This window comes from Phasianus colchicus, chromosome Z (genome assembly GCF_987193195.1).
Source record: "Phasianus colchicus chromosome Z, bPhaCol1.hap1.1, whole genome shotgun sequence".
Classification (NCBI taxonomy): domain Eukaryota; kingdom Metazoa; phylum Chordata; class Aves; order Galliformes; family Phasianidae; genus Phasianus; species Phasianus colchicus.
Genome location: NC_143476.1, coordinates 26,272,170 through 26,298,378, shown reverse-complemented (window position 1 = coordinate 26,298,378; position 26,209 = coordinate 26,272,170). Strand labels below are relative to the sequence as shown.

At 52.8% G+C, this 26,209-nt stretch overlaps 2 protein-coding genes across 3 annotated transcripts; both read left to right on the top strand.

Annotated features, from left to right (window-relative positions):
• Positions 1 to 7,519: 7,519 nt before the first annotated feature.
• Positions 7,520 to 17,140, top strand: LOC116238195 (maestro heat-like repeat-containing protein family member 7). The gene is made up of 22 exons (XM_090132640.1): positions 7,520 to 7,810; positions 7,986 to 8,086; positions 8,280 to 8,405; positions 8,653 to 8,732; positions 9,065 to 9,176; positions 9,490 to 9,576; positions 9,741 to 9,830; positions 10,064 to 10,216; positions 10,389 to 10,540; positions 10,922 to 11,057; positions 11,915 to 12,066; positions 12,297 to 12,432; positions 13,290 to 13,441; positions 13,758 to 13,905; positions 14,009 to 14,146; positions 14,536 to 14,712; positions 15,290 to 15,445; positions 15,586 to 15,687; positions 15,803 to 15,905; positions 16,145 to 16,201; positions 16,488 to 16,753; positions 16,951 to 17,140. Exons 1-21 carry the CDS (start codon positions 7,696 to 7,698, stop codon positions 16,640 to 16,642), a joined length of 2,628 nt encoding a protein of 875 aa, XP_089988766.1. The 5' UTR covers positions 7,520 to 7,695; the 3' UTR covers positions 16,643 to 16,753; positions 16,951 to 17,140.
• On the top strand, positions 17,125 to 26,161 carry LOC149912762 (maestro heat-like repeat-containing protein family member 7). 2 transcript variants are annotated; one of them, XR_016462310.1, is made up of 18 exons: positions 17,125 to 18,766; positions 18,942 to 19,042; positions 19,236 to 19,361; positions 19,609 to 19,688; positions 20,021 to 20,132; positions 20,446 to 20,532; positions 20,697 to 20,786; positions 21,020 to 21,172; positions 21,345 to 21,496; positions 21,878 to 22,013; positions 22,871 to 23,022; positions 23,339 to 23,486; positions 23,590 to 23,727; positions 24,117 to 24,293; positions 24,871 to 25,026; positions 25,167 to 25,268; positions 25,384 to 25,782; positions 26,069 to 26,103. XR_016462310.1 is itself a non-coding variant. In XM_090132642.1 (18 exons), the coding sequence occupies exons 1-18, from the start codon at positions 18,652 to 18,654 to the stop codon at positions 25,788 to 25,790; spliced, it is 2,193 nt and encodes a 730-aa protein (XP_089988768.1). In that variant the 5' UTR covers positions 17,125 to 18,651; the 3' UTR covers positions 25,791 to 26,161. The 2 variants fall into 2 exon arrangements, 1 of the variants encoding a protein (XP_089988768.1); XM_090132642.1 differs by having other exon boundaries at positions 25,384 to 25,486; positions 25,726 to 26,161.
• The last annotated feature ends 48 nt before the right edge of the window (positions 26,162 to 26,209 follow it).

Sequence of the window (26,209 nt, the reverse complement as noted above, 5' to 3'; positions counted from 1 at the left end):
CATTAATGGTGCTGGTTCTTCTTTTTGGAAGAACTGGTGGCCAAAAGGGACAGAATTAAACTTTGAATCAAATATCTCCTGTTCACGGCACTTTTTGCATGAATTCACATGAATTTCGTTAGAATTGTTAGAAACAGGGTCTCCCACTGATTTTTTTCTGGTTCTTGATGTACCTGAATGAAACCCTAAATGCAAAACAAAAAAACCCGAGCAATCAAACAAACACTCAACATAAATAAACAAATCAAACCAAACCAAAACTCAGACAGAACCAAATAAATCAGAAAATAAGCTAGTACATGTGTGATGCAAATTAAGAAACTGTTTGAATCACAGAATCACAGAATCACAGAAACACCAAGGTTGGAAAAGACCTACAAGATCATCCAGTCCAACCATCCACCTATCACCAATAGTTCTCCCTCAACACAAAATCCAAACATTCCTTGAAGACCTCCAGGGTTGGTGACTCCACCACCGCCCTGGGCAGCCCATTCCAGTGCCTGACCACTCTTTCAGAGAAGCAGTATTTCCTAACATCCAGCTTGAATCCCCCCTGGCGCAGCTTGAAGCCGTTCCCTCTAGTCCTATCACCAGTTACATGAGAGAAGAGGCCAATCCCTAGCTCAGTACAACCTCCCTTCAGGTAGTTAAATAAACAGAGAGCAATAATGTCTCCCCTGAGCCTCCTCTTCTCCAGACTGAACAATCCCAGCTCCTTCAGCTGCTCCTCATAAGGCCTGTGCTCCAGACCCCTCACCAGCTTTGTCGCCCTTCTTTGAACCCACTTCAGGACCTCAATGTCTTTCTTGCAGGCCCAAAACTGGACAAATACTTGAGGTGAGGTCTCACCGGAGCTGAGTACAGAGGGACAATCACTTCCCTGTTCCTGCTGGCAACACCGTTTCTGATGAAAGCCAGGACGCCATTGGCCGTCTTCACCACCTGGGCACACTGCTGGCTCACGTTCAGCGAGCATCAATCCCAAGGTCCATTTCCTCTATACAGTCTTCCAGCCACTCCGCCCAAGCCTGTAGCGTTGCCTGGGATTGTTGTGGCCAAAGTGCAGGACCCAGCATTTTGCCCTGTTGAACCTCATCCCATTGGCTTCGGCCCAGCCATCCAGCCCGTCCAGATCCCTCTGTAGGGCCTCGCTTCCCCCAGGCAGATCGAAACTTCCAGCCAACTGGTGTCATCTGCAAACTTACGGAGGGTGCACTCTATGCCGTCATCCAGGTCATCAATAAAGATATTGAACAGGACAGGCCCCAGCACCGTCCCCTGGGGAACACCACTTCTGGCTGGTCACCAGCTGGATTTAGCTCCATTCACCACCATTCTCTGGACCCAGCCTTTCAGCCAGTTCCTTATCCAGCCAAGAGCATACCTGTCCAAGCCAAGGGCTACCAGCTTTTGCAGGAGAATACTGTGGGAGACAGTGTCAAAGGCTTTGTAGTCTAGGTAGACTACATCAATAGCCTTTCCTTTTGAAAATTAGGGTCTCAAGATTTCATTTGATAGTTGCTTGTTGCTGGTCTTCTGCATGAACAAAACGCTTTTTCTCAAGGTCAGAAAGCCTATCGTTGACAAAATACAAAAAGAGAATGGAATTCCTGAATTCCTTCAGTGAATGTACGGGATGTATTTTTTAAGTTGGTTTTCATTTATGTGGAGGTAGAAAAGTAGATGTTGTATACTTTGACTTCTGCAAGGTATCTGACACTATTTCCCATTAAATCCCTGTTATGAAACTTAGAAAGTGTGGGATAGATGAGTCGTTGATGAGGTGGATTGAGGACTGACTGGCAGAGCTCAGATGGTTGTCATCATAAGTACAGACTCTGGTTGGAGGCCTGTAGCTAGTGGTGTTCCCCAGGGATCAGTGCTGGGTCCGGTCTTCTTCAGCATCTTCATCAGTGACTTGTCTGAAGGGATAGAGTCTACTCCCAGAATGTTTGCTGATGATACAAAGTTCAACGTGGCTGACACATTGGAAGAATGTGCTGCCATTCAGCAAGACCTGGACAGATTGGAGAGTTGGGCAGGAAGGAACCTGATGAGGTTTAACAAAAGCAAATGTACAGTCTTGCACCTGGGGAGCAATTAACACATGTATCAGAACAGGTTAGGGAGAGGACCTCTGCAGAGTAGGCCTTGGGTAGTTCTGGTGGGCAAAAGCTTGGCCATGAGCCAGCGGTGTCCCTTTGTGGCCTGGGATGCCATGGGGTGCCATGGGGTACATTAAAATGAGCATGGCCAGCAGGTCAAGGGAGGTGATCCTCCCCTGGCGAAGCCACATACCAGAATTCTGTGTCCAGCTCTGGGCTTTCCAGTTCAAAAAATACAAGGATCTTCCAGGAGTCGAGTAGAGGGCCACAAAGATGATGAGGAGCCCGTAGCACCTCCTGCATGAGAAAAGGCTGAGTAACCTGTGTCTGTTCAACCTGGGGAAAAGAAGACTGAGCGGGGATCTGATACACGTTTATAAATATCTAAAGGGAAGTGGGAAGCAAATGGAAAAGGCCAGGCTTTCTTGGTGGTGCAAGGACAAGGAGAAATGATCTAAAATTGGAACATAGGAAGTTCCATACAAACATGCAAAAGAACTTCTTTATGGTAAGGATGATGGAGCACTGGAACTGGCTGCCCAGAGATGCTGTGGGGTCTCCTGTGGAGATATTCAAGTCAGGTCTGGACACATACCTATGCGACCTATCGTAGGGAACCTCCTTTAGCATGGAGTTGGACTTGATGATCTCTTGAGGTCCATTCCAACCCTTGTGATTCTGTGACTCTGTGATTCTGTGAAGATTTTAATGTGCTGAGGGATGCAGACCTGGGACTAGCTACAGAATAGTGCAGGGAGGGAGAGGACAGAAGAAGGGAACTATTTCTCAGAAGGCTTTATATAGAGCATTAAAATCCAGCTGTCTGCAGGAACTCGAGAACGGACTTGCTGGTTCTGGCCAGTCCTGCCACTTCTGTGTTTTTAATGTTTTCCAGATTATTTATGAGCATGCTGTTTCACTACTGCAAATACGTGCATTTTGTAAAACATACCAGGGCAGAACAAGGAAGCCACTGGTTTCAGTAACACACTATGATCTTCAGATCCTGCTGAGTTTGCCAATTTTTCTAAGGAAAACCAGTCCTACAGAATCTAGCCAGCTGCCCAGCAGATTTCACATAAACGTCTGAAGAAGACATTTACTTTCACACCACACCAAGTCTTTCATCCCTATTGTATATCTCCATATTTGAATTTTCAATTTTTTTTTTCATGATTTTCTAATGAGATGTAAAGATAAGTAATCCATAATACACATTGGTGGAAACTGACAATAACTAACAGCTTCACAAAGTGGGTAAACAGTCTCTCCTTCATTAACTTTGAGTTCAACGACAAAGAGTGGAATGGACAAAAATTAAACACTGGCCTGCCCATAAAAGTATAATTAAAAAATCATCAAAATCTCTTATTAGAGATATATTTTTTTAATACTTATATGTGTGACAGACTTTGACTATTTGCGGCTAGAGGTTCTCCACATCAGCAAGCTAAAATTTGGTGGATACCAAGAAAAACTTGTTATTGAACACTAATTCATGAATAAACAAATAATAGTAACCTAGTTTATAAGTAGGTCATCTGAAAACATGAAAATCTGTCCCAACCCAGGGACATGAAAAGTCAAAGAACCAGAGTTTATATATGTTCAGTAACATAAAAATATCTTTCATTATTTGTTTCTACTAATTTTGCAGATTTAGAAGGATCCTCCAAGATATCAGTATTAACAGTTAACTTGATTTTAATGTCTATATGAGATACAGTGAAGACAAGAAACAAAGATAGTCCCTCTGGCTCTGCCTTCAGCCTGCAGGAGGGCCTGTTAGACGCTGACTACGTAAGATGCTGACTGCCTGCCTCTCTATGTAGAGAAGGACCCGCAAACCCGCAGCGGGCCAGGTGGGCCAGGTGAATCTAATGAGGTTCAACACAGCAAAGTGCAAGGTTCTGCACTTGGGCTGGAAGAATCCCAAGCGTCCATACAGACTGGAAGGAGCAGTCCTTGAGAGCAGCCCTGCAGAGGAGGACCTGGGAGACCTGATGGATGAAAAGCTTAACATGAGCCAGCAGTGTGCTCTTGCAGCTCGGAAAGCAAATGATATCCTGGGCTCCATCAGAAAAGGGGTGGCTAGCAGGGACAGGAAGGTGATTGTCCCTCTCTTCTCTGCCCTTGTGAGGCCCCATCTGGAGTACTGTGTCCAGGTCTGGACCCCCCAGTACAAGAAAGACAGAGAACTCTTGAAGAGGGTCCAGAGAAGGGCCACAAAGATGATCAGTGCAGGTAGGATCCCCTACGAAAGCAGGCTTAGGGAGCTGGGTTTGTTCAGCCTGGAGAAAAGAAGCCTGTGGGGTGACCTCATTGCAGCCTTTCACTACCTAAAGGGAGCCTATAAACAGGAGGGGAATCAACTCTTTGAAAGGGTAGGTAATGGCAGGACAAGGGGAAATGGGATGTCAGGGGGAAAGTTCTTTTACTATGAGAGTGGTGAGGTGCTGGAACAGGCTGCCCAGAGAGGTTGTGGATGCCTCGTCCCTGGAGGTGTTCAAGGCCAGACTGGATGAGGCCCTGGGCAGCCTGGTCTAGTATTAAATGGGGAGGTCAGTGGTCCTGCCTGTGGCGCGGGGGGGTTGGAGATTCATGATCCAATCCTGGCCATTCTGTGATTCTGTGATATATTCAGCCTTGCAGTAACCTTTTAATTACAGCTAAAGTTCTTGCTAGGAGAAAGAGCTAAATAACTTCTGCAGGCTTATTTAGTTTACTTGTCTTTTCCCATACTGAAATATTTTTGCCGCTCCTGCAAACGATCACGTTAAAATCAAAATGGCAGCCACCATTTCAGGGCAAACCCCGAGCGGATCAGCCTCATAGCAGAACCCTTACGACGAAAGACCGTACTTAGACGGTCCTAATCGCTGCAAACAAGCCGCTTCTAAGAAGCTCCGAGAAGCTCTAAGAAGCTGATAGAGAGCGAGGCAGCGCCTCCCAGCCCCCGACAGCACGGCTGACGCGTGTGGGAGGACAGGAGTGTCGGCTGCAGTTTTAAAAGTGCATTTCAGGGCAAACCCGCAGCGGATCACCCTGGTAGCAGGGTTTTACAAAGGACCGTTTCTGAAGGTCCAAATCGCAGCAAAAAAGCGCATCTAAGAAGTTCCAAGAAGCTCTAAGAAGCTGAGGAAGAGCAAGACAGCGCTCTCCCTCCCGGCAGCTCGGCGGGCAGGCAGAGTGAGTAGGCAGGCAGGCAAAGTTAGGCACCTTGGTACATAGGAGGAGGCTTAACACAGCACTTAGCACATAGCTTATGAAGTCACTTAGGTCGCTGTTCTGTCGACTCACCGTGGTCCCCACCGTGGCAAGCTGCTGCTAAAAGGGACGTGGAGACTCTGAAAGTATGAATGTGTGCCGCGGTTCATGTCTCAGGCTGAAGAGAATGCCTGGCCCTGTCACTGCTACAGGAGGGCAGCTGGGGTACCACCTGTGTGTGGTGTGAGCAGGTGGACGATCTGCTCAGCCTGATGGTAGAGCTAGAGGAAGTAGAAAGGCTGAGGAGCATCCGGGCTTATGGGAAGGGGATTGACTGGTGGAGCCGCACTCTGCCGTCGCTGTAGGAAGGGGGTGGGGGAGATGCTCCTCAGGCAGTGGGGGATCATCTGCCCTTTCATAGTCAGGTGGGAAAGGGTGACCTGAGAGACAGCGAGGGACGGAAGCCAGTGTTTGTTGGGGGCAACAAGCAGACTGCCCCTCAGCCTGTCCCACCTTCCCAGCTGCCCTTACGTAACAGGTATGAGGCTCTGGAGCTGGAGAGACTGGGGGATGTGGATGTCAGTGAAAGTCAGTTCTTACAGGAGAGATTGCCCAAGGCTAGTCAGTCTGCTCCCTGTTGTGCTACAACATCGGTCAGGAAAAAAGAAGGGCTATCATCATAGGAGGCTCCCTTCTGAGGGGAACCGAGGGCCCGATATGCCGCTCAGTCCCGTCCCATAGCTGGAGCCCAGCTGAGAGATGTTGCTAGGAATATCCATTGCCTGGTTAAGCCATTACCATTATCCGTTCCTAGTTTTCTACACTGGAAATGAAAGGCAAAAGAATTCCTCGAATGTCAAAAGGGACTTCAGGGCTCTGGGAAGACTGCTGAAGGGATCAGGAGCGCAAGTTGTGTTCTCCTCTGTCTTCAGTTGGTGACTGGGATCCGCACAAAAGGAGGAGGACAGACATGCTGGTGAACGGTCTTGTGCTATGGTTTGGGATGCAGCCTTCAGAAAGGGGGAATGCTGACAGCAGACAGGAGGCGACTGACTAGAAGGGTTACAGATATTCTTGGGAGCAAGCTGGCTGGGCTGGTTAGCAGGACTTTAAACTAGATATGATGGGGGCGGGGGGTGTACTGGGTGACAGAGAAGCATGTGGGAATGTTGCTGCCTTGGAAGGCGGTAGTGGAAAACCTCAAACTTGTCCTGGATGTATTAGGGACAGCTCCTCCGAGAAGGCAGCGAGGCCAGTAGCTAAGCTGAAATGCCTCTATACCAATGTGTGCAGTATGGGAAATAAACAGAAGGAGCTAGAAAGCGTGGTGCAATTGGGAAAGTATGACCTAATTGCTATCACGGAAACATAGTGGGATGAATCCCATGCTTGGAATACCCTGATTGAGGACTACAGACTTTTCAGAAGAGAGGGATAAGGTAGGAGGGGTGGGGGAGTTGCTCTTTATGTTAGAAAGTGGATAGATTGTAAAAAGTGGTGTCTGAGGAAACGCATGATTAGGTGGAGGGCTTGTGGGTTAAAATCAAGAATTGGTCCTATAATATCTTCAGCAGTACATTTATACATCAGGCTCAGACTTTCACTTGCCTCGTCTGTTTTTTTAAAACGGTCTTGAGAAGGAAGAAAAAAAAAAAGTAAAATTAATAATTTACGTGATGTCTCAATTGCTGAGTTAAAATTTTTTAACTAGTTTATTTTTGGAAACATAACAGCTTCTGCCTTCTTTAATTTCAGCTACTTCTGATAAACTGCAGGGAAGTGCCTTCTTGGGATGCAATGTTACCAATTATCTGAAAGTATATTGTCATCTAATCAGAAATAAGGGCACAGGATTGTATCTTCTGTGTGAAACTCATTATTTACATTTTTATGATTCAGTAGTGAATGCCTAGGAACTCACAAGCCTGTGAGCTAAACAGCTGCTGAGCTGACGGCGAGTGTTTGTCTTCCTCCTCTGTCCTACTGTGCCTGTCTCTGGCCACACAAAAGCAAAAGCATGAAAGCCTGGGCAGCATGGCTGCTCTTGGGCCAACTTCCAAAGCTTTCTGGGTAAACATGCCCACGCGTCCCTCCTGCTGGGTGAATTTGGTCTATGCCATTTCAACCCCAGGGCCCTGAGCTAGCCACGCCCGGGCGGGGCAATGAGTCACAATTGGACCCCTTTGTGACCTGTCCCTGTGACACCCAGAGATAGCTGGACCTGACCTGGAGAACCTGCAGTGTCCGGCAGGACAGTGAGGTGACAGGGCAGCAGTGTGCGGGTCTGGCAAGGAGCCCCCGAGCGCAGCCCACATCGTTTCCTCAACCCCTGGCAGCCCCGTGTCTGCCCATTCCCCACCATCAGCCCTCATCCCACAGGATGGAGGAGAGACCCCCCAGCCGCCCGAGGGTGGCCTGGGCAGAGAGTGGGGCTCCCGAGGAGAGGCCTCCACCGGAGCCCTACGAGGTGACCGAGGTGCAGTCGCTGCATGGCGGTGAGTGAGGGTCCCCAGCAGGGTGGGCTGGGGTAGCAAGCGCCCTGTGTTCAGGCAGCCATGGGCAGACTGTGCCAGGCAAGCAGGCACAAGCCTGGAGAGGGCAGAGCTCCCTCCTCTGTTTGTGACTGTCTTCGATCCCTCTACAGCACTGCTCACTCTGCTTCTTCGTTAGATGCTGACAGCCTGTCTCTCTATGGAGAGGAGGAGAATGAAGAGACAGAGGAGAAGGAAGCCATAGATATCATAGAACACTTCCTCAGGAGTACAGAAAAGGTAACATCTCAGCTGTGCCTGCATCTCTGGATGGTCCCTGTGGCTCTGCCTTCAGGCTGCAGGAGGGCCACTGGCTGGACAGAGCTGCTGCCCTCCAGGCATCCCACACTGCTCCACACCCTGTAATGCTCCGGGGCTGCCGGACACAGCTCTCCCAGCTCACGCTCTCTCCTTGTCTCTCTGTGGTGGCCAGGAGGAGATGCTCAAGATGATGTTTCTGGAGAGCATCTGCAGCATCTGCAGAATCAGCAAAAAGAAGGGCTTGTGTGAGAGCCTGGCTATTTTCTGCCGTGAGAAGAACTTGGCAGAGAAAGTCAAGGTGAGGGGACAACATAAGGGGTTGTGGGAGAGGGCAGAGCTGTCCAGGGACTGGCAGCCTGTGAGGCAGGGGTGGGCAGGGGACTATGAGTGCTGCTGAGATCTCAGCAGTGGGATGCAGGGTGCCTTTGCATTCTGGTGCTGGGCTGGAGGCACTGGGGCTCCTCCGGCACTTGCTGACCGGCCGCCAAGTCTGCTGGTGCTGGGTGCTGGTGACTGCTAGGTCTCATCCTGGTTGTACTCTACAGGAGCTGCTGGAAAATGAGCCCACGGACCAGCTGTGCACAGCAGTGCGGTACCAAGCCATGCTTGCAATCGCCGCCTTGAGGTACCAGCCCAGCCCTGGTTTTTCCCACACATCCCCAGGGCACAGTCCTGCTGGCTCTGATCTTAGCTGGGAAGCATCCCCACGTGGGCAGGGTAGCCCTCAGCTCTGCCCTGCTATGGGCTTCAGCAGAGGTTGGAGGAAGCCGTGAAGCTCCCTGCACAGTCTTGGCTCTTGTCCCAAAGCAGGAGGCATCAGGACTGTCCTCCAGCCCAGGCCAGTCCCGTGGAGGAGGTGCCTCTCAGCAGGGCTCCACATCCCTTCTAGGGAGCCTTGCCCAGGGGGGGACCAACATCAAAGCGCTGCTCCCAACATCAAGGTCTCTCTATTTCCAGTGAAATGCAGGCAATTTCGGAGGAAGAAATAATACCTCTTTCACACGTGTGCTTCAAAGCCATCTTCTGCCTTCCTCCAAAAGAGGACCTGAACATCTGCCTTTACAATCATGTACGTACTGGGTGATCTACTGTAGTGCCCGTGCCTCTGGATTTTTCACGTGCAGAGATTACTAAAGATCCTTGCAGTCAGGGTCTTGGCCTCGCTTCCCCCACTGTTTCTCTCCCACTCTTGCCGCGGGCCTGGCAACATGCAGCATTCACAGCCTGGTCTGCACACAGCAGCTTTGCTGCCATGGGGCCTCTCTCAGGCTGTGCGTCAATCTGCGGATGTCCTTCCTTGGTAGTCAAAGGGACTCACAGCAGTTTCCTCGCGGTGAGAGGGCCCTTGGAAAGACTTTCACAACCTGCTGCTCTCTTTACAGACCGTGTGTGCTATGGAGAAAATGCTGCAGGTTCTGCTGGTCAACCATCGTACCTCCAATGGAGAGGAGCTGCAGAACATCTTGGAGGTCTGTATTGTGGAGGCTGTAGAAGGCCTGAGAAGGGCTGGGCTCTAGTTCAGGGGGGAAGCCCGGACAGATGCTGTGATTCCAGCCGGGAGCTCAGCAGAGCTGCTTCTGCTGGAGGCGGCATCCGCAGCTCCCAGGCAAACCAGCAGCTCCTCTCCCCACAGGTGCTGCTGCCCTTCACCCGCTCCCAGACAAAAACTGTGCGTGAGAGGGCCATGGAGCAGATCTGGAAGCTTTATGGTTTCTGTCAGGAGGTAAGGAGCCAGGAACTTTCCAGCCAGGCTATCTCCTGTTCTCTGCATCCCAGAGCAGCCTGCAGCTCAGGGGTACATGCAAGACAAGCTTGGGCACAGCTGGGAGCCCTCAGCATGTTTCTGCCCTGAAGCAAGGGTCTTCATCCTTCCTTTTGCTCGGGCCTTCCCCCTCCAGACCACAGTCTCTCACTCAATTTGACATGTCCTCCCTCTCTTTTTCCTTTCTACTGTAGCCATTTGGAAAACACCTCCAACCTTCTCAGAGAACAGACATCGTCCTCATGGCCCTTGAAAAGACCACTGAAGACTGCGCTGTTGAGGACGATGAGTGGTCCGAAATTATACTGGATATGGTTCTGAGTCAGCCTAGCAGCTGGCTGATGGATGTAAGCAGTCCAAGGCTAGATTACCGTGCCCTGCCCTGCCCTCTGTAGATTATGTGCATCTGAAGGCACTTCAAGCCAGCAAAAGCAGTGGGAAGGGCAGTAATGTCTTTGGCAGCGGGACAAATGGCTGCAGTACAGTGGCAGCAGCAATCTCCCTGTGTCCTCTGAACAGGTGCCGGTGATTATGAGCTTCATCCACAGGCACATGAAAAGCAGCAGCACATCAGTTCAACAGACACTCTTCTCAGTGCTGGAAATACTGGCCTACCAGTTTCCCAGGGATGTGCTGATGAGTGTGTTGATCTACCTTCCACCGAATGACAGGTACCAGCCCTGACAGCCCCCGCGGTCTTCTTCCTGTGAAGTGCAGGGCTCAGAGATGCTTTGGCTGCCAGAGCCACGCAGAGCTGCAGGGCATCCTTGACGAGCTTCCACTGTGCTTTCCAGCGCTGGTGGGCCAGTCAGGGCTGCAGCAGCCAATACCGACCAAGGCAGCCCGGGGCTTCCATCACGCTCCTGCCTCGCCCCTCTGGGAAGGCCATCTCAGCCCTTCCTGCTTGCCCAGGCTGGGCCCCCAGGCCTCCAAAAGCACGAGGAGCAGCAGGGCCAAGGCTACAGCACAGCCTGTGGCCTACCAGGACTTCCTGAGCCATGGTGCTGTGGCTGAGGCAGCCCTGCTGACAGAGTATTGCTCTTCGTTTGCAGCACTCTGCGTATCTGGAAGAACATGATTTACTGCCCAAAGTCATCAGAGAACGTTTTAGATGTGCTGTGCACTGTGCTCATGGAGGAAGAAATCTGCGGGATTCCCACAGGAGACTTGGGCCTCCTTCGCCTGACTGTGAGTTACCAAACAATGCACCGTGCTTTCCTTCAGGGCTCTTTTTCACCAGTTCCCTGCTTCCCATGCCTTGCCGCCCAGAATGGGAAGCTGGGAAAGGGTAGGGGTAGAGTCGGGGTCATGGATGGGGGACCAGGGTGAGCCATTGCCTCTGTACAGCCTGAGGAGGCCGCAGGACCTGAGAGGAGAAGTGCCTGTGGCCACACACATCTGGTGCCAATTTTGTGCCAGCTCCTGCAGGTCAATTGCTTTTCAGAGGCATGAGAGCAAGAGGCTGTGGCTGCTCAGAGGGGCAGGAGAAGCGGGCCTTGTCCCTACCAGCTTCGTTATTCTTAGTGATGTGAGGACCCTGTACTGGGAACTTGCTCGGGTTCTGTGCAGCAGAGCATCCATCTGCTGCCAAGGGTTACTTTCAGACGCTCCATGGCTCCCTTTGCTGCCAGCACCAGGTATTCTGCCCAGGTGCCACAGCAGGGAGGTGGAGGCTAAGCAGGCAGCGTGTGCCCCAGAGGCACTGCTGAGGGCCAGCCCTGTTTCCTCCTTGTCCCAGTGCCTGGGGAGCTCTGCTTTGACCATTAAGGGTGGCAGGGGAATACTCTGAGGCACAGACAGCCCGTGATTGACACTTGTTGCATTCCTTTGCATGAACACACAACACATCTGTGCAGAGTATGCCTCTGAAGCACCTCCCTTTGCATCAGCCATGCTAGTGACATGGCCTGCTCTCCACAGCTCTTGGGCATCTGAAGCCATTTTAAGCCAGCACAGAACAATGGGAGGGGCAGAAGTATCATTGGCAGCAGGGCAACTGGCTGTAGTACAGTTGCGGCAATATCCTTCCTGTGTTCTCCCAACAGGTGCGCGAGATTCTTCAGTCCATTCATAGAAACCTGAAAAAAAAGCCTCAATCATTTCAGCAGACTCTCTTGTTACTGCTGGATTTGATGGCCAGCCACTTTCCTAGAAATGCGCTGACGGCTGTGTTGCTCCACCTTCCACTGAATGACAGGTATCTGCCCTGATAGCCCCGTGGTCTTCTTCCTGTGAAGAGCAGGGTTCAAAGATGCTTTGGCTGCCAGAGCCACACAAAGCTGCAGGACATCCCTGAGGAGCAGGCCTTTAATTCCACAGTGCTCTCCAGCACTGGTGGGCCAGTCAGGGCTGCAGCAGCCAACTTCCAAGCAAGACAGCCCAGGGCTCCCATCAGTCTCCTGATAGAGCATTGCTCTTCATTTGCAGCACTACTCTGGATATGTGGAAGAGTATGCTTTCCTCCACATGGTCATCAGACAGAGTCATAGAAGTGCTAGATGTTGTGCTCGAGATGGACCTGTGCGGGATACCTGCAGCAGAGTTGGACCTCCTTCGCCTGACTGTGAGTTACCAAACAATGCACCGTGCTTTCCTTCAGGGCTCTTTTTCACCAGTTCCCTGCTTCCCATGCCTTGCCGCCCAGAATGGGAAGCTGGGAAAGGGTAGGGGTAGAGTCGGGGTCATGGATGGGGGACCAGGGTGAGCCATTGCCTCTGTACAGCCTGAGGAGGCCGCAGGACCTGAGAGGAGAAGTGCCTGTGGCCACACACATCTGGTGCCAATTTTGTGCCAGCTCCTGCAGGTCAATTGCTTTTCAGAGGCATGAGAGCAAGAGGCTGTGGCTGCTCAGAGGGGCAGGAGAAGCGGGCCTTGTCCCTACCAGCTTCGTTATTCTTAGTGATGTGAGGACCCTGTACTGGGAACTTGCTCGGGTTCTGTGCAGCAGAGCATCCATCTGCTGCCAAGGGTTACTTTCAGACGCTCCATGGCTCCCTTTGCTGCCAGCACCAGGTATTCTGCCCAGGTGCCACAGCAGGGAGGTGGAGGCTAAGCAGGCAGCGTGTGCCCCAGAGGCACTGCTGAGGGCCAGCCCTGTTTCCTCCTTGTCCCAGTGCCTGGGGAGCTCTGCTTTGACCATTAAGGGTGGCAGGGGAATACTCTGAGGCACAGACAGCCCGTGATTGACACTTGTTGCATTCCTTTGCATGAACACACAACACATCTGTGCAGAGTATGCCTCTGAAGCACCTCCCTTTGCATCAGCCATGCTAGTGACATGGCCTGCTCTCCACAGCTCTTGGGCATCTGAAGCCATTTTAAGCCAGCACAGAACAATGGGAGGGGCAGAAGTATCATTGGCAGCGGGGCAACTGGCTGTAGTACAGTTGTGGCAATACTCTTCCTGTGTTCTCCCAACAGGTGCCCGAGATTCTTCAGTCCATCCATAGAAACCTGAAAAGAAGGCTTGCGTCACTTCAGCAGACTCTCTTCTCATTGCTGAATATGCTGACCAACCTTTTTCCCAGAGATGTGCTGACGGCTGTGTTGCTCCATCTTCCACAGAATGACAGGTATCTGCCCTGATAGCCCCGTGGTCTTCTTCCTGTGAAGAGCAGGGTTCAGAGATGCTCTGGCTGCCAGCGCCACGCAAAGCTGCAGGACATCCTGGAGGAACAGGCCCTCCATTCCACTGTGCTTTCCAGTGCTGGTGGACCAGTCAGGGCTGCAGCAGTCAACGCCAACCAAGGCAGTGCGGAGCCCCCATCCAGAGGACGCAGGATGGCAGGGCCAGGGCTGCAGCACAGCCTGTGGGCTACCTGGGCTGCCTGAGTCATGGCGCTGGGGCTGAGGCAGCCCTGCTGATAGAGCATTGCTCTTTATTTGCAGCACTACTCTGGACATCTGGAAGAGAGTGCTAGCTCCAACAGTGACTTCAGGAATGCACTTGCAAGAACTGTGCCGTGTTTTTCAGGACCAACAGCTGTGCATGATCTTTAGCATCACCGCAGTGGATTTTGGCCTACTTTGCATGGCTGTGAGTTACTGGACAAGGCACCTTGCTCTCCTCCCACAGAAGCCAGAAGCTGCAGGGTGCAGGGGCTGGGTCCTGCTGGTTCTCACTGCTGTGTTGGTTTCAGGTGATGTGCCCCACTGAAGAGATCCTGCAAGAGTTATGTAACCCAGACCTCTTCCAGATGTTTCTGAAGATTGAAAGCTTGCCACTACTCTGGCTGGTGCTCAGAGGCCTTGTGCTTCTGTCAGAGAGACCTGAGACGGTGAGCAGGCCCTAGTCAAATGAAAACACTATTGGCAGCCTGGTGCTGGGGCGGTGGGCAGTACTGTGACTTGACCTTGCCCGAGACTCAAGAGTGCGAATGATGGCCATGGTGGGGCCTGGTGGCTACCCGGGGAGCTTTCCAGATGGGTTATTTGGGGGCCTGTTGTAAAAGGGGGTGGGACACAGAGACCATGCTCTCCGACTTTCCTTCTCCTGTCTCCCTATGTCCGTATCAGTGTGCCCATGGCCACCACCTGCCCAGAGTCTAATGCTGCCATTCCTGTGGCAGCTGCCAGAGAGCAAGGCGTGTGCTCTGAAATCAGGGCTCTTAGGCCAGGGTGGCCATTGCTCTCTCTTGATGAAAAGGAAATTGTGTGTTTTGTACAGGCAAGAGAAATACAGGCCCTGCTGCCAGACATCATGGAGACCCTGCAGTTTGGCAATGCGCACGTCACTCTTAATGCGCTGACTATCTTCAAAAACATCATGAATCATCTGGGGAAGATGGAGGCGCGTCCCATTGCTCTGGAGCTGGCTGGCAAGCTCCTGTATCTATTTAATCATGTAAGTCTGCTGTGGAAGGCTGAGCTCTGCAGATGGGTGCTTGGCTGGAATGCGTTCTTCTCTCTTTGCTCTTCTGGGCTCTCATGGGATGTCTTCTGGGCTCTGCAGCCCAGCAGGCCTCATCCCTGGCAGCTTGGTTGTTGTTGGCGATGCGAGGCCCCTGTGTTGTGGCCCAGTCCGACCACTGTGCAAAGCACCTGCTGCCAAGGGTTAGTGTCAGACTCTCCAGTTGCCCTTATACTACCAACACCGGGCATTCTCCCCAGGTGCCATAACAAAGAGGTGAAGGCTAAGCAGGCAGCGTGTGCCCTGGAGACAATGCCAAGGGGCATCCTTGTCTCCTCCTTGGCCAATGCTTGCCAAGCTCTTCTTTGTCGTGGTAGGGTAGCTGGGGGAGCACTCTGAGGCACAGGCACTGCGTGCTGGAACCCTGTTGCATTGATTTTCATGAATTCACAGCCTGTTCATGCAGAACGTGACTCTGAAGCATCTTGCTTTGCATCAGCCGCACCTGCTCTTGTGCTCACCATGGGCAACAAGAGAGAGTTGCTGAGGTTCTCCTGTACTCCTCCCTCAGGTGTCAGGTGAAGTACGAGAGTCTTCCATCCTCCTCTTCAAAGATGTGATAGAGGCTGTGGTGTGGTGGCAAAAGGGAGAAATGAAGAAGAAAGTACGCAGGGGCCTGCTTCCTTTGTTCTTTCGGAGCAGTGATGAGATCTCGAGTGTTGCACAGGTATGAATTTCAGACCTGGCCATTATAGAGGCAAGAGTGTGCTGACACCTCAAGGGCAGTCTGGGGTTGAGGGCAGCAAGTGTTGCAGCTCCTGGGGTCTGTTTCTGTGGTGCCATCTCCCAGCATCTGTTGCTCTGTAGGCTGCCAGGGAAGCCCTTACCGCTTGTGCAAGGTTCCTGAAGTGGCAGGAGCTCGAGCATCAGGCCGAGAAGAGGGATGTGCTGAAGATCACGGAGTGCTTGGTAAGGACAACTCCACAACCTCTGCCCCTTTGTTGAGGGAAGGAACACTGGTGGGGGGTCCGCAGCTGCAACTGGGAAGGCTCTGCAAGCCCCATGCCTTTGTGTTCTTGTACAGGTACAGCAGAGAAGGGAGAGGGTGGCTAAAAACATACAGCAGAGCCTGCTGTACCTGAAGGATCCTCAGGCTGCTATGCGACAAAATGCTCTCTTGTTCATTGGTGAGCCCAACCCTTGGGTCCCTCTTTGAGCCCTGCCCTGACAGCAAGGCACAGCCCTGCAGCCCCCAGGTACACTCTGCCCATGCCAGTAGTCCCGATGGGTGCCTCACTCAGGTCCTCCCTCAGGCACCGTCACTGCCTGGGGTGCAGGGCCAGAAGCAGGTGGGCTGGCTGGACTGCAGTCTGTGCTCCTGGGAGCGTGTTGAGGAGTGGGGATCTGATGGGAGCTCTCTACCTAGGCTTTGTGTGGAGCTACTGGAACCCAAGTGAGGGAAAGCGGAATAAAATCTACAATGGTGAGTGAGAACAGCGCTATGTGTGCTGGGGCTGGGGGCAGGGTCACAGCCTAAGTAGTGTGCAGCTGTGTCTTGGCCTGCTGCACACAAGGAAATGTTGCAGGGGCAGAGGAACATTGTTGGGGCAGATGGAGCAATCCTGAGCAGTAGCTTCCAGCTGAACCCTTAGTTTCACGTGCTTCTCCTGGCCTGGAAAAGTGATGGGGCTGGCATGGTCTGAAGGGGATTCTGGCGGTTCTCTGCGGGTTGGTGGGTTTCACCCCTGTTTTGTTTCCTTCTGTTGCAGTCCTCCATTTTATGGAACATGACAGTCATCCATTAGTCCGTCATCAGGCAACATTGACAATCCAGATTCTGAGAAAACCACAGCGGGAGAAAAAGAAAGGATGGCGCAGGCTTCTAGAACTGTGTTGCTGGCCCTGCCGTATTCTTTCATCATAAGTCTGACTGACTAGAACTTCAATTACAAAAGCCGTTCCTGTTGTTGTCCTCCTGTCCTGTACCTGAAGGATTCTCAGGCTTCTGTGTGACAAGAGACTCTCTTGTTCATTGGTGAGCCCAACCCCTGGGTCCCTCTTTGAGCCCTGCCCTGGCAGCAAGGCACAGCCCTGCAGCCCCCAGGTACACTCTGCTCATCCTGGCCTGGAAAAGTGATGGGTGCGGCTGGGGCTGGCATGGTCTGAAGTAGATGCTGGCGGGTCACTGCAGGTTGCTGGGTTTCACCCCTGGTTTGTTTCCTTCTGTTGCAGTCCTCCATTCTTTGGAACATGACAGTCATCCGCTAGTCCATTCTCCGGCAACACTGACAATCCAGATTCTGGGACGTTCACAGCAGCAGAGAAAATCAGGATGGGCTAGGCTTGTAGAACTGTGTTGCTGGCTCTGCAGTTCCCTATTTCATCATAAGTATGATTAATTAAAACTTCAATTACCAAGCTGTTCCCTTAGTGTCCTCCTGTGTTGAGCTTATGTGCAGGGTTTATGTAGCAGTGGACTGTATCTGGAACCACCATGAGGAGAGCCTGGGAGAAGAGCCTTCCCAAGCCAGCTCCAAATGGGAACTGTGGGAGGAGCCCACAAAGGAGCAGCTGGAGCAGGGCTGAAGGAGGCTGCATCCCATGAGAAGAACCATGGTGGTGTAGGCTGTTTCCCTGAGGTTCGTGGTGTCAAGAATAGATGGAAATCAGAGGACTGGTCTAATGCAAGAGTGCATCCTCAGCACGTTTGGTGGCCTTACTCCATGGGGAGTGCAATACTCCATGAGAAGTGCTACTGATTCTCTGGAGGGGTGATAGGCCTTTCATGGGGATACAGATCCATTGGAGGGCTGGACGATCAACAACAGCATGCAGTTCCACTAAAGAAAATAAAAAAAGTCTTTAAACTGGCATACACTCGTAAGTACCCCAAGGCTTATCTTCAAGGTCTATCAAGGGCACTATTCCCTCTGTGTACAAAGTAAGACTTGCTTCATGGTCTGCTCATTTTGCTGGGCCTTCGACAGATATGAAGTAAGAAAGTAATTGTTTTCCTAACTTCTTGCAAAGATGAAGTGCAGAGATGAAGCAAAGCTCCTGTTTGCTCAGTAGTGCTGTGTGCCTGGGCATGAGTTTGCCATGTGGAACAAGGCAAATGGGTTTTTATTTCAAGGGGAAAAAAACATCTCTTCTTATACCTTGGAGACCCTGAAATTCAGAGTGAAAGATCTTTGATTTTGGGTTTGCATTTCAAAATGGGACAGAATGATTCTCCGAATCTTCTCTGCTGACATTTAACTCGTACAGTGATCATAACATGAATAATGACAATGCCACAAAAATGCAGCAGAAACTCTCTTCTCCCTCAAGGTATGGGGAGAAGAGAGTCACCAGAGGAAATTTCTCGTACAGACTGAATTGGAACTGTGGTGGGAGGGTCCCTGCACACAAGAACAGAGGAAGGAGGGACTGAGTTAGAACGCTACAGCACTGGTAAAGGAGTACAAAGCAGGAGATGCTAGAGAACAAGGAATTGTAGATGGCACAATCCACCCACGTGACAAACACTCAGGCATTTACACACAGATGGCATTTGCTTGGCCATAAAGTATAAAGAGGATAAAGTTGCTCTGGCTGTAGCTGTGACTGCCAGAGCAAAGAAGACTGCCATCAGAAGTATATGGAGCTTCACAATGTACCAAACAAGCAAACACAGGACACGCTGCATTGGATGGGCAACATTTTGATGAATTCTCCTTTCCAGGTGGTAACAGAAGTCCTTGCTCTATGTCTTTGTGCTATAGTCCTTCCTACCACTCATCCTGATTTGTTCTTAGTGCACCACTCTGTAAAATCATTTGTTCTGTTTGGCACTCCTCCTATCTGCGCCCCCGAGCGCAGCCCACATCGTTTCCTCAACCCCTGGCAGCCCCGTGTCTGCCCATTCCCCACCATCAGCCCTCATCCCACAGGATGGAGGAGAGACCCCCCAGCCGCCCGAGGGTGGCCTGGGCAGAGAGTGGGGCTCCCGAGGAGAGGCCTCCACCGGAGCCCTACGAGGTGACCGAGGTGCAGTCGCTGCATGGCGGTGAGTGAGGGTCCCCAGCAGGGTGGGCTGGGGTAGCAAGCGCCCTGTGTTCAGGCAGCCATGGGCAGACTGTGCCAGGCAAGCAGGCACAAGCCTGGAGAGGGCAGAGCTCCCTCCTCTGTTTGTGACTGCCTTCGATCCCTCTACAGCACTGCTCACTCTGCTTCTTCGTTAGATGCTGACAGCCTGTCTCTCTATGGAGAGGAGGAGAATGAAGAGACAGAGGAGAAGGAAGCCATAGATATCATAGAACACTTCCTCAGGAGTACAGAAAAGGTAACATCTCAGCTGTGCCTGCATCTCTGGATGGTCCCTGTGGCTCTGCCTTCAGGCTGCAGGAGGGCCACTGGCTGGACAGAGCTGCTGCCCTCCAGGCATCCCACACTGCTCCACACCCTGTAATGCTCCGGGGCTGCCGGACACAGCTCTCCCAGCTCACGCTCTCTCCTTGTCTCTCTGTGGTGGCCAGGAGGAGATGCTCAAGATGATGTTTCTGGAGAGCATCTGCAGCATCTGCAGAATCAGCAAAAAGAAGGGCTTGTGTGAGAGCCTGGCTATTTTCTGCCGTGAGAAGAACTTGGCAGAGAAAGTCAAGGTGAGGGGACAACATAAGGGGTTGTGGGAGAGGGCAGAGCTGTCCAGGGACTGGCAGCCTGTGAGGCAGGGGTGGGCAGGGGACTATGAGTGCTGCTGAGATCTCAGCAGTGGGATGCAGGGTGCCTTTGCGTTCTGGTGCTGGGCTGGAGGCACTGGGGCTCCTCCGGCACTTGCTGACCGGCCGCCAAGTCTGCTGGTGCTGGGTGCTGGTGACTGCTAGGTCTCATCCTGGTTGTACTCTACAGGAGCTGCTGGAAAATGAGCCCACGGACCAGCTGTGCACAGCAGTGCGGTACCAAGCCATGCTTGCAATCGCCGCCTTGAGGTACCAGCCCAGCCCCGGTTTTTCCCACACATCCCCAGGGCACAGTCCTGCTGGCTCTGATCTTAGCTGGGAAGCATCCCCACGTGGGCAGGGTAGCCCTCAGCTCTGCCCTGCTATGGGCTTCAGCAGAGGTTGGAGGAAGCCGTGAAGCTCCCTGCACAGTCTTGGCTCTTGTCCCAAAGCAGGAGGCATCAGGACTGTCCTCCAGCCCAGGCCAGTCCCGTGGAGGAGGTGCCTCTCAGCAGGGCTCCACATCCCTTCTAGGGAGCCTTGCCCAGGGGGGGACCAACATCAAAGCGCTGCTCCCAACATCAAGGTCTCTCTATTTCCAGTGAAATGCAGGCAATTTCGGAGGAAGAAATAATACCTCTTTCACACGTGTGCTTCAAAGCCATCTTCTGCCTTCCTCCAAAAGAGGACCTGAACATCTGCCTTTACAATCATGTACGTACTGGGTGATCTACTGTAGTGCCCGTGCCTCTGGATTTTTCACGTGCAGAGATTACTAAAGATCCTTGCAGTCAGGGTCTTGGCCTCGCTTCCCCCACTGTTTCTCTCCCACTCTTGCCGCGGGCCTGGCAACATGCAGCATTCACAGCCTGGTCTGCACACAGCAGCTTTGCTGCCATGGGGCCTCTCTCAGGCTGTGCGTCAATCTGCGGATGTCCTTCCTTGGTAGTCAAAGGGACTCACAGCAGTTTCCTCGCGGTGAGAGGGCCCTTGGAAAGACTTTCACAACCTGCTGCTCTCTTTACAGACCGTGTGTGCTATGGAGAAAATGCTGCAGGTTCTGCTGGTCAACCATCGTACCTCCAATGGAGAGGAGCTGCAGAACATCTTGGAGGTCTGTATTGTGGAGGCTGTAGAAGGCCTGAGAAGGGCTGGGCTCTAGTTCAGGGGGGAAGCCCGGACAGATGCTGTGATTCCAGCCGGGAGCTCAGCAGAGCTGCTTCTGCTGGAGGCGGCATCCGCAGCTCCCAGGCAAACCAGCAGCTCCTCTCCCCACAGGTGCTGCTGCCCTTCACCCGCTCCCAGACAAAAACTGTGCGTGAGAGGGCCATGGAGCAGATCTGGAAGCTTTATGGTTTCTGTCAGGAGGTAAGGAGCCAGGAACTTTCCAGCCAGGCTATCTCCTGTTCTCTGCATCCCAGAGCAGCCTGCAGCTCAGGGGTACATGCAAGACAAGCTTGGGCACAGCTGGGAGCCCTCAGCATGTTTCTGCCCTGAAGCAAGGGTCTTCATCCTTCCTTTTGCTCGGGCCTTCCCCCTCCAGACCACAGTCTCTCACTCAATTTGACATGTCCTCCCTCTCTTTTTCCTTTCTACTGTAGCCATTTGGAAAACACCTCCAACCTTCTCAGAGAACAGACATCGTCCTCATGGCCCTTGAAAAGACCACTGAAGACTGCGCTGTTGAGGACGATGAGTGGTCCGAAATTATACTGGATATGGTTCTGAGTCAGCCTAGCAGCTGGCTGATGGATGTAAGCAGTCCAAGGCTAGATTACCGTGCCCTGCCCTGCCCTCTGTAGATTATGTGCATCTGAAGGCACTTCAAGCCAGCAAAAGCAGTGGGAAGGGCAGTAATGTCTTTGGCAGCGGGACAAATGGCTGCAGTACAGTGGCAGCAGCAATCTCCCTGTGTCCTCTGAACAGGTGCCGGTGATTATGAGCTTCATCCACAGGCACATGAAAAGCAGCAGCACATCAGTTCAACAGACACTCTTCTCAGTGCTGGAAATACTGGCCTACCAGTTTCCCAGGGATGTGCTGATGAGTGTGTTGATCTACCTTCCACCGAATGACAGGTACCAGCCCTGACAGCCCCCGCGGTCTTCTTCCTGTGAAGTGCAGGGCTCAGAGATGCTTTGGCTGCCAGAGCCACGCAGAGCTGCAGGGCATCCTTGACGAGCTTCCACTGTGCTTTCCAGCGCTGGTGGGCCAGTCAGGGCTGCAGCAGCCAATACCGACCAAGGCAGCCCGGGGCTTCCATCACGCTCCTGCCTCGCCCCTCTGGGAAGGCCATCTCAGCCCTTCCTGCTTGCCCAGGCTGGGCCCCCAGGCCTCCAAAAGCACGAGGAGCAGCAGGGCCAAGGCTACAGCACAGCCTGTGGCCTACCAGGACTTCCTGAGCCATGGTGCTGTGGCTGAGGCAGCCCTGCTGACAGAGTATTGCTCTTCGTTTGCAGCACTCTGCGTATCTGGAAGAACATGATTTACTGCCCAAAGTCATCAGAGAACGTTTTAGATGTGCTGTGCACTGTGCTCATGGAGGAAGAAATCTGCGGGATTCCCACAGGAGACTTGGGCCTCCTTCGCCTGACTGTGAGTTACCAAACAATGCACCGTGCTTTCCTTCAGGGCTCTTTTTCACCAGTTCCCTGCTTCCCATGCCTTGCCGCCCAGAATGGGAAGCTGGGAAAGGGTAGGGGTAGAGTCGGGGTCATGGATGGGGGACCAGGGTGAGCCATTGCCTCTGTACAGCCTGAGGAGGCCGCAGGACCTGAGAGGAGAAGTGCCTGTGGCCACACACATCTGGTGCCAATTTTGTGCCAGCTCCTGCAGGTCAATTGCTTTTCAGAGGCATGAGAGCAAGAGGCTGTGGCTGCTCAGAGGGGCAGGAGAAGCGGGCCTTGTCCCTACCAGCTTCGTTATTCTTAGTGATGTGAGGACCCTGTACTGGGAACTTGCTCGGGTTCTGTGCAGCAGAGCATCCATCTGCTGCCAAGGGTTACTTTCAGACGCTCCATGGCTCCCTTTGCTGCCAGCACCAGGTATTCTGCCCAGGTGCCACAGCAGGGAGGTGGAGGCTAAGCAGGCAGCGTGTGCCCCAGAGGCACTGCTGAGGGCCAGCCCTGTTTCCTCCTTGTCCCAGTGCCTGGGGAGCTCTGCTTTGACCATTAAGGGTGGCAGGGGAATACTCTGAGGCACAGACAGCCCGTGATTGACACTTGTTGCATTCCTTTGCATGAACACACAACACATCTGTGCAGAGTATGCCTCTGAAGCACCTCCCTTTGCATCAGCCATGCTAGTGACATGGCCTGCTCTCCACAGCTCTTGGGCATCTGAAGCCATTTTAAGCCAGCACAGAACAATGGGAGGGGCAGAAGTATCATTGGCAGCGGGGCAACTGGCTGTAGTACAGTTGTGGCAATACTCTTCCTGTGTTCTCCCAACAGGTGCCCGAGATTCTTCAGTCCATCCATAGAAACCTGAAAAGAAGGCTTGCGTCACTTCAGCAGACTCTCTTCTCATTGCTGAATATGCTGACCAACCTTTTTCCCAGAGATGTGCTGACGGCTGTGTTGCTCCATCTTCCACAGAATGACAGGTATCTGCCCTGATAGCCCCGTGGTCTTCTTCCTGTGAAGAGCAGGGTTCAGAGATGCTCTGGCTGCCAGCGCCACGCAAAGCTGCAGGACATCCTGGAGGAACAGGCCCTCCATTCCACTGTGCTTTCCAGTGCTGGTGGACCAGTCAGGGCTGCAGCAGTCAACGCCAACCAAGGCAGTGCGGAGCCCCCATCCAGAGGACGCAGGATGGCAGGGCCAGGGCTGCAGCACAGCCTGTGGGCTACCTGGGCTGCCTGAGTCATGGCGCTGGGGCTGAGGCAGCCCTGCTGATAGAGCATTGCTCTTTATTTGCAGCACTACTCTGGACATCTGGAAGAGAGTGCTAGCTCCAACAGTGACTTCAGGAATGCACTTGCAAGAACTGTGCCGTGTTTTTCAGGACCAACAGCTGTGCATGATCTTTAGCATCACCGCAGTGGATTTTGGCCTACTTTGCATGGCTGTGAGTTACTGGACAAGGCACCTCGCTCTCCTCCCACAGAAGCCAGAAGCTGCAGGGTGCAGGGGCTGGGTCCTGCTGGTTCTCACTGCTGTGTTGGTTTCAGGTGATGTGCCCCACTGAAGAGATCCTGCAAGAGTTATGTAACCCAGACCTCTTCCAGATGTTTCTGAAGATTGAAAGCTTGCCACTACTCTGGCTGGTGCTCAGAGGCCTTGTGCTTCTGTCAGAGAGACCTGAGACGGTGAGCAGGCCCTAGTCAAATGAAAACACTATTGGCAGCCTGGTGCTGGGGCGGTGGGCAGTACTGTGACTTGACCTTGCCCGAGACTCAAGAGTGCGAATGATGGCCATGGTGGGGCCTGGTGGCTACCCGGGGAGCTTTCCAGATGGGTTATTTGGGGGCCTGTTGTAAAAGGGGGTGGGACACAGAGACCATGCTCTCCGACTTTCCTTCTCCTGTCTCCCTATGTCCGTATCAGTGTGCCCATGGCCACCACCTGCCCAGAGTCTAATGCTGCCATTCCTGTGGCAGCTGCCAGAGAGCAAGGCGTGTGCTCTGAAATCAGGGCTCTTAGGCCAGGGTGGCCATTGCTCTCTCTTGATGAAAAGGAAATTGTGTGTTTTGTACAGGCAAGAGAAATACAGGCCCTGCTGCCAGACATCATGGAGACCCTGCAGTTTGGCAATGCGCACGTCACTCTTAATGCGCTGACTATCTTCAAAAACATCATGAATCATCTGGGGAAGATGGAGGCGCGTCCCATTGCTCTGGAGCTGGCTGGCAAGCTCCTGTATCTATTTAATCATGTAAGTCTGCTGTGGAAGGCTGAGCTCTGCAGATGGGTGCTTGGCTGGAATGCGTTCTTCTCTCTTTGCTCTTCTGGGCTCTCATGGGATGTCTTCTGGGCTCTGCAGCCCAGCAGGCCTCATCCCTGGCAGCTTGGTTGTTGTTGGCGATGCGAGGCCCCTGTGTTGTGGCCCAGTCCGACCACTGTGCAAAGCACCTGCTGCCAAGGGTTAGTGTCAGACTCTCCAGTTGCCCTTATACTACCAACACCGGGCATTCTCCCCAGGTGCCATAACAAAGAGGTGAAGGCTAAGCAGGCAGCGTGTGCCCTGGAGACAATGCCAAGGGGCATCCTTGTCTCCTCCTTGGCCAATGCTTGCCAAGCTCTTCTTTGTCGTGGTAGGGTAGCTGGGGGAGCACTCTGAGGCACAGGCACTGCGTGCTGGAACCCTGTTGCATTGATTTTCATGAATTCACAGCCTGTTCATGCAGAACGTGACTCTGAAGCATCTTGCTTTGCATCAGCCGCACCTGCTCTTGTGCTCACCATGGGCAACAAGAGAGAGTTGCTGAGGTTCTCCTGTACTCCTCCCTCAGGTGTCAGGTGAAGTACGAGAGTCTTCCATCCTCCTCTTCAAAGATGTGATAGAGGCTGTGGTGTGGTGGCAAAAGGGAGAAATGAAGAAGAAAGTACGCAGGGGCCTGCTTCCTTTGTTCTTTCGGAGCAGTGATGAGATCTCGAGTGTTGCACAGGTATGAATTTCAGACCTGGCCATTATAGAGGCAAGAGTGTGCTGACACCTCAAGGGCAGTCTGGGGTTGAGGGCAGCAAGTGTTGCAGCTCCTGGGGTCTGTTTCTGTGGTGCCATCTCCCAGCATCTGTTGCTCTGTAGGCTGCCAGGGAAGCCCTTACCGCTTGTGCAAGGTTCCTGAAGTGGCAGGAGCTCGAGCATCAGGCCGAGAAGAGGGATGTGCTGAAGATCACGGAGTGCTTGGTAAGGACAACTCCACAACCTCTGCCCCTTTGTTGAGGGAAGGAACACTGGTGGGGGGTCCGCAGCTGCAACTGGGAAGGCTCTGCAAGCCCCATGCCTTTGTGTTCTTGTACAGGTACAGCAGAGAAGGGAGAGGGTGGCTAAAAACATACAGCAGAGCCTGCTGTACCTGAAGGATCCTCAGGCTGCTATGCGACAAAATGCTCTCTTGTTCATTGGTGAGCCCAACCCTTGGGTCCCTCTTTGAGCCCTGCCCTGACAGCAAGGCACAGCCCTGCAGCCCCCAGGTACACTCTGCCCATGCCAGTAGTCCCGATGGGTGCCTCACTCAGGTCCTCCCTCAGGCACCGTCACTGCCTGGGGTGCAGGGCCAGAAGCAGGTGGGCTGGCTGGACTGCAGTCTGTGCTCCTGGGAGCGTGTTGAGGAGTGGGGATCTGATGGGAGCTCTCTACCTAGGCTTTGTGTGGAGCTACTGGAACCCAAGTGAGGGAAAGCGGAATAAAATCTACAATGGTGAGTGAGAACAGCGCTATGTGTGCTGGGGCTGGGGGCAGGGTCACAGCCTAAGTAGTGTGCAGCTGTGTCTTGGCCTGCTGCACACAAGGAAATGTTGCAGGGGCAGAGGAACATTGTTGGGGCAGATGGAGCAATCCTGAGCAGTAGCTTCCAGCTGAACCCTTAGTTTCACGTGCTTCTCCTGGCCTGGAAAAGTGATGGGGCTGGCATGGTCTGAAGGGGATTCTGGCGGTTCTCTGCGGGTTGGTGGGTTTCACCCCTGTTTTGTTTCCTTCTGTTGCAGTCCTCCATTTTTTGGAACATGACAGTCATCCATTAGTCCGTCATCAGGCAACATTGACAATCCAGATTCTGAGAAAACCACAGCGGGAGAAAAAGAAAGGATGGCGCAGGCTTCTAGAACTGTGTTGCTGGCCCTGCCGTA